This window comes from Oncorhynchus nerka, linkage group LG6 (genome assembly GCF_034236695.1).
Source record: "Oncorhynchus nerka isolate Pitt River linkage group LG6, Oner_Uvic_2.0, whole genome shotgun sequence".
NCBI lineage: Eukaryota > Metazoa > Chordata > Actinopteri > Salmoniformes > Salmonidae > Oncorhynchus > Oncorhynchus nerka.
The window spans coordinates 53,230,493-53,247,417 of record NC_088401.1 but is presented as its reverse complement, the minus strand read 5'-3'; the positions used below and the strand labels follow the sequence as shown (position 1 = coordinate 53,247,417).

General features: G+C 41.6%; 1 protein-coding gene across 3 annotated transcripts in view; it reads left to right on the top strand.

Annotated features, from left to right (window-relative positions):
* The window catches only part of LOC115130626 (rho guanine nucleotide exchange factor 6-like), a 31,808-nt gene that overhangs the window by 4,262 nt on the left and 10,621 nt on the right, over positions 1-16,925 (top strand). For all 3 annotated transcript variants that reach the window (XM_029661956.2, XM_029661955.2, XM_029661957.2), the window contains exons 4-15: positions 7,070-7,188; positions 7,356-7,560; positions 7,675-7,727; positions 7,867-7,961; positions 9,755-9,850; positions 10,129-10,251; positions 11,481-11,619; positions 12,405-12,464; positions 13,908-14,054; positions 15,334-15,420; positions 15,504-15,585; positions 16,518-16,633. In XM_029661956.2, coding sequence (XP_029517816.1) covers positions 7,070-7,188; positions 7,356-7,560; positions 7,675-7,727; positions 7,867-7,961; positions 9,755-9,850; positions 10,129-10,251; positions 11,481-11,619; positions 12,405-12,464; positions 13,908-14,054; positions 15,334-15,420; positions 15,504-15,585; positions 16,518-16,633 — 1,322 coding nt within the window. The remainder of the gene's footprint in view (positions 1-7,069; positions 7,189-7,355; positions 7,561-7,674; positions 7,728-7,866; positions 7,962-9,754; positions 9,851-10,128; positions 10,252-11,480; positions 11,620-12,404; positions 12,465-13,907; positions 14,055-15,333; positions 15,421-15,503; positions 15,586-16,517; positions 16,634-16,925) is intronic.

Here is a 16,925-nt window from a genome sequence, read left to right as displayed (position 1 = left end):
TACTAAAGATAATACACATGTATGCCACATGACTAATCTGCCCTCTCTAAAAGAGGAGCCAAGTGGAGTGAATCGTTTTACAGCTACTTGTTAGCGTGTGCACTGCCGAGACTCCTAATGACCACGTGTAGCGTTGTCCTTTTTCTAACGCACTCTGCCATGTCTGTGAGGGTGTAAACATGCTTGTCATGTTTTTGTTTTGTTGCCTGGATTGGTCCCAGAAGGCCTTGTGAATCATGAAAGGTGTCTTGTTCACAGGCAGCTAGCACGGCTGTGTCTCGCTGTTTTTATGGGCCTCCTGCAGAGTACCATATTTACTATGATGACTACCGTGTCTTTGGCTCTCATCCTACTGAACACGCCTGGCTCTTTTCTGTCACATTGCATTCGAAAGACACCTGGCTGAGCTTGAATAAGGCTTTATTCGTTGCAGCAAGTTCAGTGGTATGAGTGGAATTTACTTGGCGGATACAGTGTTTCATTGTCAATATGAGGAAATTGTATTTTAAGTCAAAGCAACGGTGCAGCTTGGCTCTAAGACGTGCACGTGCTAAATGGCAATACTGTCACTCCAATCGAACCAGTGGTTGTCTTTTTTGCTAGTGCGAAGCTTTTGCTGCGAAGTCTAAAAGCTTTCAATGTCTTCAAAGCCATCAGTTCACTGTATCTGTTACAGTCTCGTTATCAGTTTGAAGTTGTCTTAGCGCCAGTCCTCATCAGAGAGCATGGATAGTACAGGCCACAGCATGAAAACTGGACCAAAAGCTCTCGCTCTGCCCTCTCTCCTCTCAGTGATGTGATCAGCTTGATATGCAAATCATCTAATGGCGTCTGAGAGGACCAGAAGCTATTTGCCAATCTTCAAAACATCTAGTGCTGTTCATTTGGGCTGAATTAGTCACATGCGCTTTAATGTGATCAAGAAGAGGCATCTCTCTGTAATTCTGCTGCCTGTGATTTTCTGGCAAGCCTCCGCACAGAGTGTCCTCTCTCTGTCGCTGTCTCTCTGTGTGCTTCTTGTGTGCACAATCTGACAGTGCAGCTGCAAGAAGCAGTGGTTGCCAGGCCACAAGGAGGGGGCTGCTGACTACAGGGCTTGTCTGGGCGTCTCACTGCATGTGCTGAGGCATGTGGAATCCGTGTGATAACCCCCCCCCCCACACACACACACACAGCCCTAAGAGAAACACAACAACTTCTACTATACTGGCTTGTCGTTTTTGCTCTTTTGGCCCATCTGCAGCTGCAAAATGATGAGGAATGGGAGTAAGGTCAAGATTGGCTTTGACTCTTGGCAGTGCCCTAGAAATTGTTGGCTGAACCAACATGGATATACAGTACGTAGGCCTAATGCTGATGGGAGTGCCCTCAATTGTAAAAGGGGAACTCAGAACCCCGGAGGCACCTTTTGTAGTTTATCTTTCCTGTAGCATACATGGCCAGGTCTCCAATGGATTTGTTTTTCTCAGGTCTAAAAGGTTGAATAAAAACATGATTGTGGTGTTTTTTCCTCCAGAGTCATCTCCAGACTGTAGCAATATGGTAAATAACATGACTCACTGATCAGTGTCAGAGATACCGGCTTTGCCAATCTCTCTTTATCAATTCTCATTACAATGATCTCAGTCTGTATAGCTAAGAGGATATCTGGCTAATCCTGTCTTCCAGATGGTTGGCTCTCTATCAAAACATGTCTAAATAGCTTAGCGATGATCCACTCCTATAATGAAAGGAGATTAGACAAAGGTGTTACTCCGGGACACTGTCCCTCATTGGAAAGTGGATTTAGACTCCTTACCAGCCAACAAGGATGCACATGTATCATGTAAAGTCATGTGTTAGCTCATTAAAAGAAGATTTGCTGTCACTTCCCGACACCGATACAAGTATAGATCTAATACTGTGTTGGCTAAGTTGTAAAGGATGGCTATGGGTCCATATTTGGCTTTGTTTTAGCAGCTTGCATTGGGAAAGAGTGTGGCTGTGGCAGAGACATGCCCAGGTCTGTTGGTACTGCTGTGGCTGGATGGCTGTTTGTCTTATCTCTATGTGAATCATAAAGAGCTGATGCATCACTGCGCCTTCAAGGGAATCCTCTCACATGATGGCTGCCAGGTGTTTTCCAGTATTAGTCTGGTAGTCCTACAAGGCTTTCCTCCTGTCTGAGAATGCTGAGGAGAGTTTGTTAGTCAGCTCTTTGAAGATGATTTTGTTAATGTCCAAATCAACCTGCAATACATTATTTACCATTCATTTATATTGGGCACAACATAATCTGAAACGCAACCAAAACAAACTGCAAATGCATCCAACAAGTTTGTAGAGTCACAAGCTTGATGTAGTTATTGTGTGCTAGGAATATGGGACAAAATATGATACTTTTGACTACTTTAATACACATTAAGTGAATTTGTTCAAATAATTATGATGCCTTCAAATGGAGGTACTAGATGCATAAAGTGCTTTAATTTCTAAACAGAGTACCAGTCAAGATAGAGTACCAATCAGTTTATTTTTACAATTTTTCTACATTGTAAAATAATAGTGATGACATTGAAATTATGAAATAACACATATGGTGGTATCATTTAGTAACCAAAAAAGTGCTGAACAAATCAAAATATATTTTATTTGAGATTCTTTAAAGTAGCCACCCTTTGCCTTGATGACAGCTTTGCATTTTCTCAACCAGCTTCATGGGGTAGTCATCTGGAATGCTTTTCCAACAGTCTTGAAGGAGTTCCCACATATAATGAGTAGAGGTCGACCGATTAATCGAATGGCCGATTAATTAGTGCCGATTGTTATGAAAACTTGAAAATCGGCATTTTTGGACATCAATTATGGCTGATTACATTGCACTCCACGAGGACACTTTGGCAGGCTGACTACCTGTAATGTGAGTGCAGCAAGGAGCCAAGGTAAGTTGCTAGCTAGCATTAAACTTATGAAAAACCATCTTAACATAATCACTAGTTAACTACACATGGTTGATGATATTGCTAGTTTATCTAGCTTGTCCTGCATTGCATATAATCAATGCGGTGCCTGTTCATTTATCACCAAATCACAGCCTACTTCGCCAAACGTGTGATTTAACAAGCGCATTCGTGAAAAAAGCACTGTCGTTGCACCAATGTGTACCTAACCATAAACATCAATGCCTTTCTTAAAATCAATACACAAGTATATATTTTTAAACCTGCATATTTAGTTAAAATTGCCTGCTAACATTAATTTCTTTTAACTAGGGAAATTGTGTCACTTCTCTTGCGTTCTATGCAAGAAGAGTCAGGAAATATGCAGCAGTTTGGGCTGCCTGGCTCGTTGCGAACTGTGTGAAGACCATTTCTTTCTAACAAAGACCGTAATTAATTTGCCAGAATTGTACATAATTATGACATAACATTGAAGGTTGTGCAGTGTAACAGCAATATTTACACTTAGTGATCCCACCAATTAGATAAAATACGGAACGGTTCTGTATTTCACTGAAAGAATAAACGTTTTGTTTTAGAAATGATAGTTTCCGGATTTGACCATATTAATGACCTAAGTCTCGTATATCTGTGTGTTATATTATAATTAGGTCTATGATTTGATAGAGCAGTCTGACAGCATTCATTCAAACAGCACTTTCGTGCTTTTGCCAGCAGCTCTTCGCTGTGCTTCAAGCATTGAGCTGTTTATGACTTCAAGCCTATCAACTCCCGAGTTAGGCTGTAAATACTATAGTGCCTATAAGAACATCCAATAGTCAAAGGTATATGAAATACAAATGTATAGAGAAATAGTCCTATAATTCCTTATCTTCTTGTGACTCCCAAACCCGCATGCGGGAGCGTAATCATCGCCTGAAACGAATTAGCATAACGCAACGGACATAAATATCCCTAGAAAATATTCCTATTCATGAAAATCACAAATGAAATATATTGAGACACAGCTTAGCCTTTTGTTAATCAACCTGTCATCTCAGATTTTCAAAATATGCTTTACAGCCAAAGCTAGACAAGCATTTGTGTAAGTTTATCGATAGCCTAGCATAGCATTATGCCTTGCTAGCAGCAGGCAATCTTGTCACAAATTAGAAAAGCAATCAAATTAAATCGTTTACCTTTGATGAACTTCGGATGTTTTCACTCACGAGACTCCCAGGTAGATAGCCAAAGTTCATTTTTTCCCAAAATATTATTTTTGTAGGCGAAATAGCTCCGTTTGTTCTTCACATTTGGCTGATAAATCGCCCGGATATTGCAGTCACGAAAACGGCTAAAAATATTCCAAAATAGCTCCATAATATCGACAGAAACATGCAAACGTTGTTTATAATCAATCCTCAAGGTGTTTTTCTAATATCTATTCGATAATATATCCGTCGGGACAATTAGTTTTTCAGTAGGACCGATTGGAGTAATGGCTACCTCTGTATTTTACGCGAGAATCTCTCTCGGAGCCACCATGTGACCACTTACGCAATGTGGCCACCTACGGCTCTTCTTCAACATAAATGTGTAAACTACGTCACAATGCTGTAGACACCTTGGGGAATACGTAGAAAGCATAAGCTCGTTGATGGCACATTCACAGCTCAATAAGGACTCATTGGAACGCAGCGTTTTCAAAACCTGGGGCACTTCCGGATTGGATTTTTCTCAGGCTTTCGCCTGCAAAATCAGTTCTGTTATACTCACAGACAATATCTTTACGGTTTTGGAAACGTTAGTGTTTTCTATCCAAAGCTGTCAATTATATGCATTTTCTAGCATCTTGTCTTGACAAAATATCCTGTTTAAAACGGGAAAGTTTTTTTTCCAAATAATGAAAATACTGCCCCCTAGAACCAACAGGATAACTACAACTTAAAACGTCATACCTGGGAACATTGAAGACTCATGTTAAAAGGAACCACCAGCTTTCATATGTTCTGAGCAAGGAACTTAAACGTTAGCTTTTTTACATGGCAAATATTGCACTTTTACTTTCTTCTCCAACAGTTTGTTTTTATATTATTTCAACCAAATTGAACTTGTTTCATTATTTATTTGAGACTAAATTTATTTTATTAAGTGTTTATTCAGTATTGTTGTAATTGTCATTATTTTTATATATATATATATATATATATATCAGCCGATTAATCTGTATTGGCTTTTTTTTGGTCGGTGTTGAAAAATCACAATCGGTTGACCTCTAATACTGAGCACTTGTTGGCTGCTTTTCCTTCACTCTGCGGTCCAACTCATTGCAAACCATCTCAGTTGGGTTGAGGTCGGGTGATTGTGGAGGCCAGGTCATCTGATGCAGCACTCCATCACTCTCCTTCTTTGTCAAATAGCCCTTACACCGCCTGGAGATGTGTTTTGTGTCATTGTCCTGTGGAAAAACAACTGATAGTCCCACTAAACACAAACCAGATGGGATGCCGTATTGCTGCAGAATGCTGAGGTAGCCATGCTGGTTAAGTGTGCTCTGAATTCTAAATATATCACAGACCGTGTCACCAGCAAAGCACCATCACACCTCCTCCATGCTTCACGGTGGGAACCACATATGCAGAGATAATCCGTTCACCTACTCTGCGTCTCACAAAGACATGCCAATTGGAACCAAAAATGTCAAATTTGGACTCATCAGACCAAAGGATAGATTTCCACCAGTTTTAATGTCCATTGCTCGTGTTTCTTGGCCCAAGCAAGTCTCTTCTTCTTCTTGTTTGTGTCCTTTAGTAGTGGTTTCTTTGTAGCAATTTGACCATGAAGGCCTGATTCACGCAGTCTCTGAACTGAAGCATTTATTTGGGTTGCAATCTGAGGTGCAGTTAACTCTAATGAACTTATCCTCTGCAGCAGAGGTAACTCTGGGTCTTCCTTTCCTGTGGCGGTTCTCATGAGAGCCAGTTTCATCATAGCTCTTGATGGTTTTTGCTACTGTACTTGAAGAAACTTTTGAAGTTCTTGACATTTTTCGGATTGACTAACCATCATGTGTTAAAGTAACGATGGACTGTTTCTCTTTGCTTATTTGATATGTTCTTGCCATAATAATATGGACTTGGTCTTTTACCAAATAGGGCTATCTTCTGTATACCACCCCTACCTTGTCACAACACAAGTGATTGGCACAAACACACTAAGAAGGAAAGAAATTCCACAAATTAACTTTTAGCAAGGCACACCTGTTAATTGAAATACATTCCAGGTACCTCATCAAGCTGGTTGAGAGAATGCCAAGAGTGTGCAAAGCTCTCATCAAGGCAAAGGGTGGCTTCTGAAGAATCTCAAATACATTTAGATTTTGTTTAACACTTTTTTGGGGTTACTACACGACTCTATATGTGTTATATTATAGTTTTGATGTCTTCACTATTATTCTACAATGTAGAAAATAGTAACAATAAAGAAAAACCCTTGATTGAGTAGGTGTGTCCAAACGTTTGACTGATACTGTATGTATGAAAATACGCTCCAATAAGTACATTCTGTACTGTCGCTTCATATAAAACACAACTAATCCAAAATGTTGTAGAACCGAAATAAATGTTTTAGCTTCACCATCCAAATCAATATGAGTGTAAGCACATTAGAGGTATGAATCATTAGGCCTTTGGCCTCTTTTATGTTTGTCATTAACAAGGTCTCTGGGCTTGTCTGTGTTAGATGGCTGCTCTGAGCTGGCCAGGGATCAATTCTAGCTAGCAGAGTTGGTGATTCTGTCAAGCGCAGCAGAGCCAACAGCCTGCACTGAAACACCTTCTCATCAACAAGCTGCTACCACTGTGCAGTACACAGCCAAATGCTGTTTAACCTAACTACTGAAGCAGCACTGACGTGTATGAGAGAGCGAGATATTTGTGTCATCTCATCTGTTATGAGTAATGTGTAATTGTATAAATGTGACAGGGATTTTTGTACTTGATTATAAGAATGATGTAAGTTGTTGTTTTCACGACTGACTGACAAACATCTATATAACCTAAGTTATTTGAGTCCTTGCACTCACAATGTCTTTTCTTTTGTGGATCATAATGAAATATTCAAAAGTCTCGGTCTGTGTTTTTTCTCCACAGACTGTGGCACTGAGAGGTCATGTCCCCAGTCCGGCACATCCGCTCCTAGTCAGTCCACCTCTTCCCACACACTATCCTCATCCAAGTCCAAGTCCCTGCGCAGACCATCCAAACCAGTGGTAGGGTCACACAAACACACGCACAGCTCACAGAGTTCATGTCAATTCCATCTCAAGAATGTCTGTTTTATGTCCTGAATTGGCTGCATTGAAATGGAATGGACCCCAATACTGGTTGTTGCGGTTGTTTACCACTCAGTAAACTGACATGCATTCTACCCAACCAGGAGATGTCGGAGAACGGCGGGGGTGGGCTGCTGCTGGTGAAGGCGCGCTTCCAATTCAAGCAGAATAACGAGGATGAGCTGTCCTTCAACAAGGGAGACCTGATCGGTGTGTCGCGCCAGGAGGAGGGCGGCTGGTGGGAGGGCACGCTCAACGGCAAGACGGGCTGGTTCCCCAGCAACTATGTCCGCGAGGTCAAGCCCTGCGGTGGGTCGGGTTGGGGACGAGTCTATGTAGTACCTGGAATGGATTTAGACTAGATCATTTTGCATGCCACTTGCTGCTCCAAAACTCGGGTTCTAATTCCTTTATGCCCTGCAGATAAGCCTGTGTCTCCTAAAGCCACTCAACTTACCAAGAACTACTACAGTGTGGTGAGTGGGCCCTCTCCCATTGGATCTCCCTTTTCTACAGCTCCGTATGCGCTGGGCCATGACCGCTTTGCTTAGGGGAACTGTATAGGCTGTAACACCATGGATGTGGGATGTGGCTTATTTCAATGATCTTTCTCAGGTGGTGCAAGACATTCAGGAGCATGAGCGGGAGTTTGTCAAGGAGCTGCAGACAGTCTTGAGCTCTTACCTACGACCTCTACTGGCAAGCGACAAGTAAGCTTCAAGAACAAGGATGGCGGATTCATTCAGATGTTTATTCATCTTAAAATACCAATTACTTAAGAACGTTGTCATTGTGAATCTCTTAGAATGACCTAGAGTGGGGCAAAAAAGTATTTAGTCAGCCACCAATTGTGCAAGTTCTCCCACTTAAAAAGATGAGAGGCCTGTAATTTTCATCATAGGTACACTTCAACTATGACAGACAAAATGAGGGAAAAAATCCAGAAAATCACATTGTAGGATTTTTTTATTAATTATTTGCAAATTATGGTGGAAAATAAGTATTTGGTCACCTACAAACAAGCAAGATTTCTGGCTCTCACAGACCTGTAACTTCTTCTTTAAGAGGCTCCTCTGCCCTCCACTCGTTACCTGTATTAATGGCACCTGTTTGAACTTGTTATCAGTATAAAAGACACCTGTCTACAACCTCAAACAGTCACACTCCAAACTCCACTATGGCCAAGACCAAAGAGCTGTCAAAGGACACCAGAAACAAAATTGTAGACCTGCACCAGGCTGGGAAGACTGAATCTGCAATAGGTAAGCAGCTTGGTTTGAAGAAATCAACTGTGGGAGCAATTATTAGGAAATGGAAGACATACAAGACCACTGATAATCTCCCTCGATCTGGGGCTCCACACAAGATCTCACCCCGTGGGGTCAAAATGATCACAAGAACGGTGAGCAAAAATCCCAAAACCACACGGGGGGGACCTAGTGAATGACCTGCAGAGAGCTGGGACCAAAGAAACAAAGCCTACCATCAGTAATACACTATGCCGCCAGGGACTCAAATCCTGCAGTGCCAGACGTGTCCCCCTGCTTAAGCTAGTACATGTCCAGGCCCGTCTGAAGTTTGCTAGAGAGCGTTTGGATGATCCAGAAGAAGATTGCGAGAATGTCATATGGTCAGATGAAACCAAAATATAACTTTTTGGTAAAAACTCAACTAGTTGTGTTTGGAGGACAAAGAATGCTGAGTTGCATCCAAAGAACACCATACCTACTGTGAAGCATGGGGGTGGAAACATCATGCTTTGGGGCTGTTTTTCTGCAAAGGTACCAGGATGACTGATCCGTGTAAAGACTGGAAAGACTGAATGGGGCCATCGTGAGATTTTGAGTGATAACCTCCTTCCATCAGCAAGGGCATTGGAGATGAAACGTGGCTGGGTCTTTCAGCATGACAATGATCCCAAACACACCGCCCGGGCAACGAAGGAGTGGCTTCGTAAGAAGCATTTCAAGGTCCTGGAGTGGCCTAGCCAGTCTCCAGATCTCAACCCCATAGAAAATCTTTGGAGGGAGTTAAAAGTCTGTGTCGCCCAGCTACAGCCCCAAAACATCACTGTTCTAGAGGAGATCTGCATGGAGTAATGGGCCAAAATACCAGCAACAGTGTGTGAAAACCTTGTGAAGACTTACAGAAAACGTTTGGTCGCTGTCATTGCCAACAAAGGGTATATAACAAAGTATTGAGAAACTTTTGTTATTGACCAAATACTTATTTTCCACTATAATTTGCAAATAAATTCATTAAAAATCCTACAATGTGATTTTCTGGATTCTTTTTTCTTCTCATTTTGTCTGTCATAGTTGAAGTGTACCTATGATGAAAATTACAGGCCTCTCTCATCTTTTTAAGTGGGAGAACTTGCACAATTGGTGGCTGACTAAATACTTTTTTGCCCCACTGTATGTACCTTGTTTAACATATATTTTTTTAATGAGTATTCATTCTACTCATTATAATTCTATGTTCTCTGTTGTGTGGTGTCCAGGCTGAGTGTTACAGACAGTGGCATTCTGGGCGCTAACCTGGAGGAGATCCTCACCTTCCAGCAGGGCCTGGTTCTGGCTCTGGAGGAGTGTACCAAGTAAGTGTGTGAGAGTGTTAATGGCTGTGGTGGAGGCACTGCTAATTTGAGGCAACTGAATCAAACCACATTACCCTAACCGCATGTCAAATCTGCCACTAGACGTTTTACATGCCGGACTGTTTCTATCAGATATTCTGTTGAGATGTTGATCTAGATTGGATGGCCTCGGACGACGTGCACCCCCTAGTGACCGATATCTGAAACCAAAGATACAGGAACAACCCAACTGTTGTCCTACCAACTAACTCACCCACTTCTCTCTGTGCGTGTTGCAGGGTTCCAGAGAGCCAGCAGCGAGTGGCTGCCTGCTACCTCAACCTGATTGGTCAGATCAAGATGCTGTACCTGTCCTACTGCTCCAGTCACCCTTCAGCTGTCTGCGTACTCACTGACCACAGGTCAGGCCTTATTGGCATCTCAGTTCTGCATTACATTAATCTACATTTTATTCACATTTCATTGCATTTAACAGTCAGTATAATAATGCAAGGAAAATGTTTTTGTGGATAACTTTGGAATTAGTTGGTGTTTCTCGTTCACCCACTAGGTGTCATACTTTCTCTCTCTAAATGTAGAGGTGTAACCAATGATGTGTATATATAAACCCTGGATGACTGACAGGGGGCTTGTGTTGAATCCACCTCACAGCCATCTTGGTACTCCTCCTGCGTTGTAAAAAAAATCATTAAAAAAATAAAGATTTTGGAAGTTATGGAGATACTAATAAATGCATCTGCATTTGTTTTTCTATTACAGACTCTTTAATGCATACTTTAAATTATATCTGACCTAAACATAAAAAGAAGAAAAAAAATATATATAAACATTTTCCTTTTAAAGTATTTTTTTGTGCGTGCTAATGTTACTGTCCCCAGTACAACAACAAAAAACACGTATATTTTGTCCTTGAAAATGTTTAATTGAAATACTGTAGAATTTCATTCATTCCTATGGAGGACTCCTACTTGGGAGTGCCAAAATGGCCGACCAGTGGCTTCAATGCCTCTCAATGGCCAATGCATATCGTTACAAATCCAGGGTTTATATACATTATTGGACACGACAGAGGGGTTTCTCGCTTATCAGTTGTAACTATGAATGAGTGACCTTCAGTGTGTAGCCAACCGTCATCATATCCTCACTGTGTCATTCACTACAATCAGCCCGGAGCCTCTGTGCACCTCTTAATGGATCCTCTGCTGTCCTTCACACACGGTAGTGGTAATTAAAACCAAGAAATGAATCAAGCGGTTGTGTAATTATTATGTTAGTTTAGCAAATTAATCATGTATGCTATTTCCCCCGTCTCTTGCTGCACAGTTAATGTGAAAAGATGCACTGCAGAGAAAACACACACGTACAGGAAGCTGCACACAGGATATCTATAGTTGTGGTTGTTGTTCGAGACAGATGAGGCATTTTCGATTTCACACTAAACTAATTAGCATCTTTCATACTGTGGGATCTTTTTAAGTTTTGTCCTTTCACTATCAAACAAATTCAACATTGACTTAATTGATTGTTCACTCCAAAATCAATGTCTTTTTTTGGGGAATCTTGGTAGAATCTTTCCCCTTTATCTCTTTACATCGTAAGCCTGGTGTGTGTGTGTGTGTGTGTTTTGTAGTGAGGAGCTGGGTACGTTTATGGAGAGCCAGGGGGCCAGTACGCCAGGCATCCTGACCCTGACCACCAGCCTGAGTAAACCCTTCATGAGGCTGGACAAGTACCCCGTCCTGCTGCAGGAGCTGGAGAGACACGTGGAGGTACAGTAGGCCTCATCTAGAGCCAACATGGAGGGCAGTTGCTTAACTCTCTATAGGCCCATCTATGGAACCATATGCAACTGAAATTGAACTCTCCTCCGCTGTCCCAGATGGCACTCCGCTTCAACGCTCAAATACCATTGCTATACCACCTTTTGATATCCCTCCCAAACATCTTAATGTAGTTGGATTATTTACATTTTATTTTTTTTACATCCACCTTTATTCAGGGGTGAAAGTATATTTAATTTCTTACTAGTACGGTACTCCGTGTGTGTGTGTAATAGCCTAGGTGTAATTATAGAATCCCTATTCATTTCTTATGATCTCTGTAGGCTTAGTAATGAATTGTCGTAACATTTGGCATGTATTACATTTTAATGTGGCATTAACACAACCAGTCATGATGTCTTCATCTGATTGTCGAACAATCACTTGAAAAAGGTTCTCCTGTAAGCTACCCGTGCACGTTCGTCCACTCACAAAATAATTCCAGCGTCCGAACATTGCTCTGTGCGCCCACCATTTGATGAATGGAAACGGCCTTCTGTTACGAAACACCTAAACGTGTATTGTAACTACATTCTGCGATGGTTATTAGACTACACGGCCACTCGTCTCTGCCTTGGCAAAATGGAAGTGTTCTCATCAAACCACTATGTAACCCACTTATTCTTTTCCATTGACTCCGTACCGGCTTACGTTCAACCCTGACTTTTTATAAGGTGGTGTGTATAAAACCTTAAGTTAATTAACAGTTTTTGTTGTTGTTGACTGTCTTGCAGGAGGCCCACCCGGACTACAGTGACATCTTGAAGGCAACGGTGGCCTTTAAGAGCTTGGTGGTAGGTACAGAACCCCTGTGCATTGTAGAATCTTACTAGTCTATAGTAGCATCATCTATTCTATATTACTAACACACTACAGAGAGAGAGTTTTCAGTGACTTGTCTATCAGTGAGTACATTTACATATACAATAATAATTTAATATTAAACTGATTATGGCTGTAGGCAAATGATGAAATAGTCATGTAAACAGGGTACAATGTTTATCCTAATCGGCGTAAGGCCAAAATCTAATACAGCACATGCCGATTTAAAACGCCTGGGTTTCTGCGCAATCTTTTGAATGATTAGGACATGTAAACAGCTTAATCAGCGCTCCAGCGATGTATTTGATCTGTGCATGTGCCAGGACCAGTAGGTCAGAGCCTTCCTCTAACGCGCGAGTGAAGTGAGTTCAGAAAAACTGAAAATATGCTTCTTAGAACTAGTTTTCACATACAAACGTTATATGTCTGAACTCCGAATCAAAAAGCTTTCGTAAAAATAAACATGGTCACTGTGGCAGGTTTTATTTTGATTGGACATTTTCTGCATTTCTCAAAAGTCCCATCAGGTAGCCTGATTTCAGATGTGTCCATGTAAACAGGATTATTATGGAAATCGTTCTTCTTCCCAAGCATGTGCAAGTTTTAAACAAACTATTATATTCACCTGACTATCCACAATAATCGCATTATTGTGTGCAAATAACCGCGCTCAGTGTCTTCATGAAAGCACATTTTCATTGTGTGACATTAATAAAGGCTTCTCTGAAGATGGGTCAATGTTTTCTGTATCTAGTTCTTATGTTGCCAAACTGAGCGGGAGGAGCATCACATAAAAAAGGTCAAAGAGGCGGTGCTTATATTAACCTGTGTGAAAGGGCATTGATACGCCCATCTCAGCAGTTTTAATAAATCAAATATATTGCTTCCTGTGTAATATGTCCTCAGTGAAAAGCTTTTTCCTACGGTGGGTTGTTACTGAAATAGCAGCACAGATTTTTGAAGACGAGCGTTAGATGAGAGTCAATACAAGGTGTCTGTTGGAGAAATAGTTTGAGAGACAGTTTCCACTGTGGCTGAGAGTACTGTAGTCTCTTGAGGTGTCTGTGTGTGAGATGTGTGTTGGGGGCGTGTGTTTGTGCTTCCCAAAGGTTAACTTGTTCTTTTGGGTCCGCCAGGCCTATTTACATACGCTCCTGCTCTTTATGTCTGAGTCAGAACTTGGTGGATGTTGCTTTGTCATTTTGTCTTTGTGAGAGGGGGATTCCCCCTTCTGGTCCCGTAAACTGTTCTCTGTAACTCGTTATACCTGTTGCAGTAATGCCGTATCATGGACATTTTATATTATATTAACCCAGGCTTAAAATGGCTCTCTTATTGTCTGTCTGTTTCCACCACACACTAACAGTGTCTCATATGCACTATACATTAATTGGCACCTCTCCCTTTCATTTCAGACCCAGTGTCAGGACCTGCGGAAGCGTAAGAACCTAGAACTACAGATCCTGTCAGAGCCAGTGAGAGGCTGGGAGGGAGACGGAATGAAGTCTCTGGGTCACGTGGCCTACATGTCCCAGGTGCACATGCAGAATGGGACCAATGAGGTGAGAGCAACAGATACGGGTGTCCTTATATGCTGAACTAAGATGAGTCAACCAATGGTTAATGTTAGGATTGTGGGCAGTAAGCTAATCATAGATCTGTGTGTATCGGCAACTATCCAGACGGAGCGCTACAGGCAACCTCCGAGAAGGTCAAAGTTCAAAGTAACGACTCCAATGGCTCCTTTCACAGCCATGTGGTTGAATGGATATTCATGTTTTGAGCAGCATGCATGTGTGCTTGGGCAAAGCAAATAACGGGAAAAGTGAGGTGGACCAGTTACTTTTTATGCTTGACAAACAGGAAGTAAAATTGTTGCTTGTTTGTTCACTCACAGGCTTAGAATCGATCCAAGGACTTATTTCCCCTTTCAGAATTGTAATATTTCAGCACCTGACGACTTTATTCAGAGCAGATAAGTTTGTTTCCGTCCAACACGTTCTGAAGATGAGTCCTATATTGTGATTGCAACCGCCTCTCCCACATTAAGCCAATGTTATTCAAATATTTGAATTCATTATGAATCAGAAACCACAGACTGTAGAGTGAAAAGTCATCCCCCCTGTAGTGTGGTTTCTGTGTAGGGGTCGAATATGAGGATCTGAGGGCTGAGGGGAACAAATGTCTGGCTTTGTTTTGGTCTTATTGAAGCACCAACCAACATCTATCTAATATCTTTCAAACAGAACCTGTTTTCTTCACCTTTTTAAAGCTGCAATATGTAACTTTTTGGGAGACCTGACAATATTCACATAGAAATGTGAGTTACAAATCTTTCATTCTCATTGAAAGCAATTCTAAGAAGTGGTAGATCTGTTCTATGTGCGCTTTTTCTAGACTTCCCTTTTTTATGTTTAGTTTTTGTATCTTACTTTCGGTTTTGTAAACTAGCTTCAAACAGCTGAAAATACAATATTTTTGATTGTGGGAAAAATAGTGTATTTCACAGCGGTTTAGATGGTACAATGATTTTCTACACTATATTCACTTGCTCTGTCACATAAACTGAAATTTGGCGAATGATTTAGAATTTTAGTAACCGGGAAATGGCAGAGCAATTTCTTTATAGTGCAACTTTAAACTTAGCTGAAATATTTTGATTTGTGGATTCATAATCTACGATATTGCTCCCCAAATATCATCGATGCAACTGATTTTCACGTCCCGTTGCCAGAGTTTTCAGACACTCATCTCTGTCTGTGGGTGTCAATGTGTGTATTTGACACACAGCCATGTCTGCTTCGTTCATGCTGCATCTGTGTTAATGTGTGTTCTCCATAGGAGAAAGAGGAGCGCTATCTCATGATGTTTCCCAGTGTGCTCGTCATGCTGTCTGCTAGTCCGCGTATGAGCGGCTTCATATACCAGGTAACCTACAAGCACCAGATGTGTCCCAGGTGATTCCCAAGTATCTGTGGCAGTGTGTCACCCCCCCCTCTCTTTTCCAACAGGGAAGGCTGCCACTGACTGGCTCCACGGTCTCCAGACAGACAGACGACACAGAGAACGGCCACTATGCCTTTGATATCACAGGTACAGTAAATTAATCTCAGAGGAGATAGAGAAAGACCGGAATACTATAATCTGCGGCACAATTATTGAAAGGGCCGTATCATACACAGGTCCTGTTGAGTAGATTGGAGGTCACTGGTCCGTTATCGTATTCCTGTTACATCAGTGGGTTCTAGGCTATTAATGGCCATTTGCGTCTCATTTAAGTGAACCAATGGAGTTTTTCTTATATAGCATTCCTTTGATAAAATAATATCAAGCTGATTTGGCAGCCATTCTTATTCCAGTCCCTTCAGTACAAACTCTGGCTGTGTAAACCTTGATTAATGTCTGGTTAAATGATTTAAGACTTATGATATCCACTGAGGGGGAAAGGAAGCGATACTAAGTGAGTTATGTCAACTATGAATCATAGTGTTTATGTAATGCTATCATTTTAACATGACAAGACTGCTGGGAGAACCACTCATCAGAGTTTTCTTATTTACTTGCCACTTGACACATGCTATGATATATGCCGAGTTCAAAACAACTGGGAACTCTGAAATAAACAAGCTCAGACTGGGGAAAATTTGATTCGAACAGTCTTCCAACTCGGAATTCCAACTCTGGAACTCGGGTCTCTTTCTAAGAGTTCTAACTTTCCGACCTGAAGATCGCTGACGTCATGATTTGACCTCGTATTTTTCAGAGTTGCCAGTGGTTTTGTACTGAGGCTAACTTGTTTTGTAACCATGACACCATGATCCAGTTTGTCATCCAGTCACGACACTGTGCCGTGGTGGGCGTTTGTGATTCATGTCAGACTTGTGGGCTTTAACGAAACAGCTCGCTAACAAAGTGTTACCCGTACCTAACTTTAGGTAGCTTAGCCTGGAACTTCCCAGCAAAGTGCAACCCACTGAAGTGTGTGTGTGTGTGTGTGTGTGTGTGTGTGTGTGTGTGTGTTGCAGGGAGCATGTTTGATCGTGTCACAGTGATCTGCAGTAACCCCCAGGAACTGCAGGACTGGCTGGACCATCTCAATACCTACACCAAAGGCGGAAGCCCTGTGGGCACCATAATCAGGGTAAAGACATGACACACACACACGTTCATACACTGCATTATTTATTGTTTCAAAGATACAGGAAGTGCTGTTGTGTGTAGAGAGTGTGCACTAAACAAAATGGTGTATTTCCCTTTAGACATGGCCAGTGATGTGACAACGTGCACACCACTCCACACGTAGCTAGAACTCGCATTGCACTGAACTATGAACTACCACTGAACTTCACACATGGCTGGCACTTGAATTAAACTTCCATTGAACCTCACACATCCCCTCTTTCTGACTGTGGCTTACCTCTGTGTATGGATGA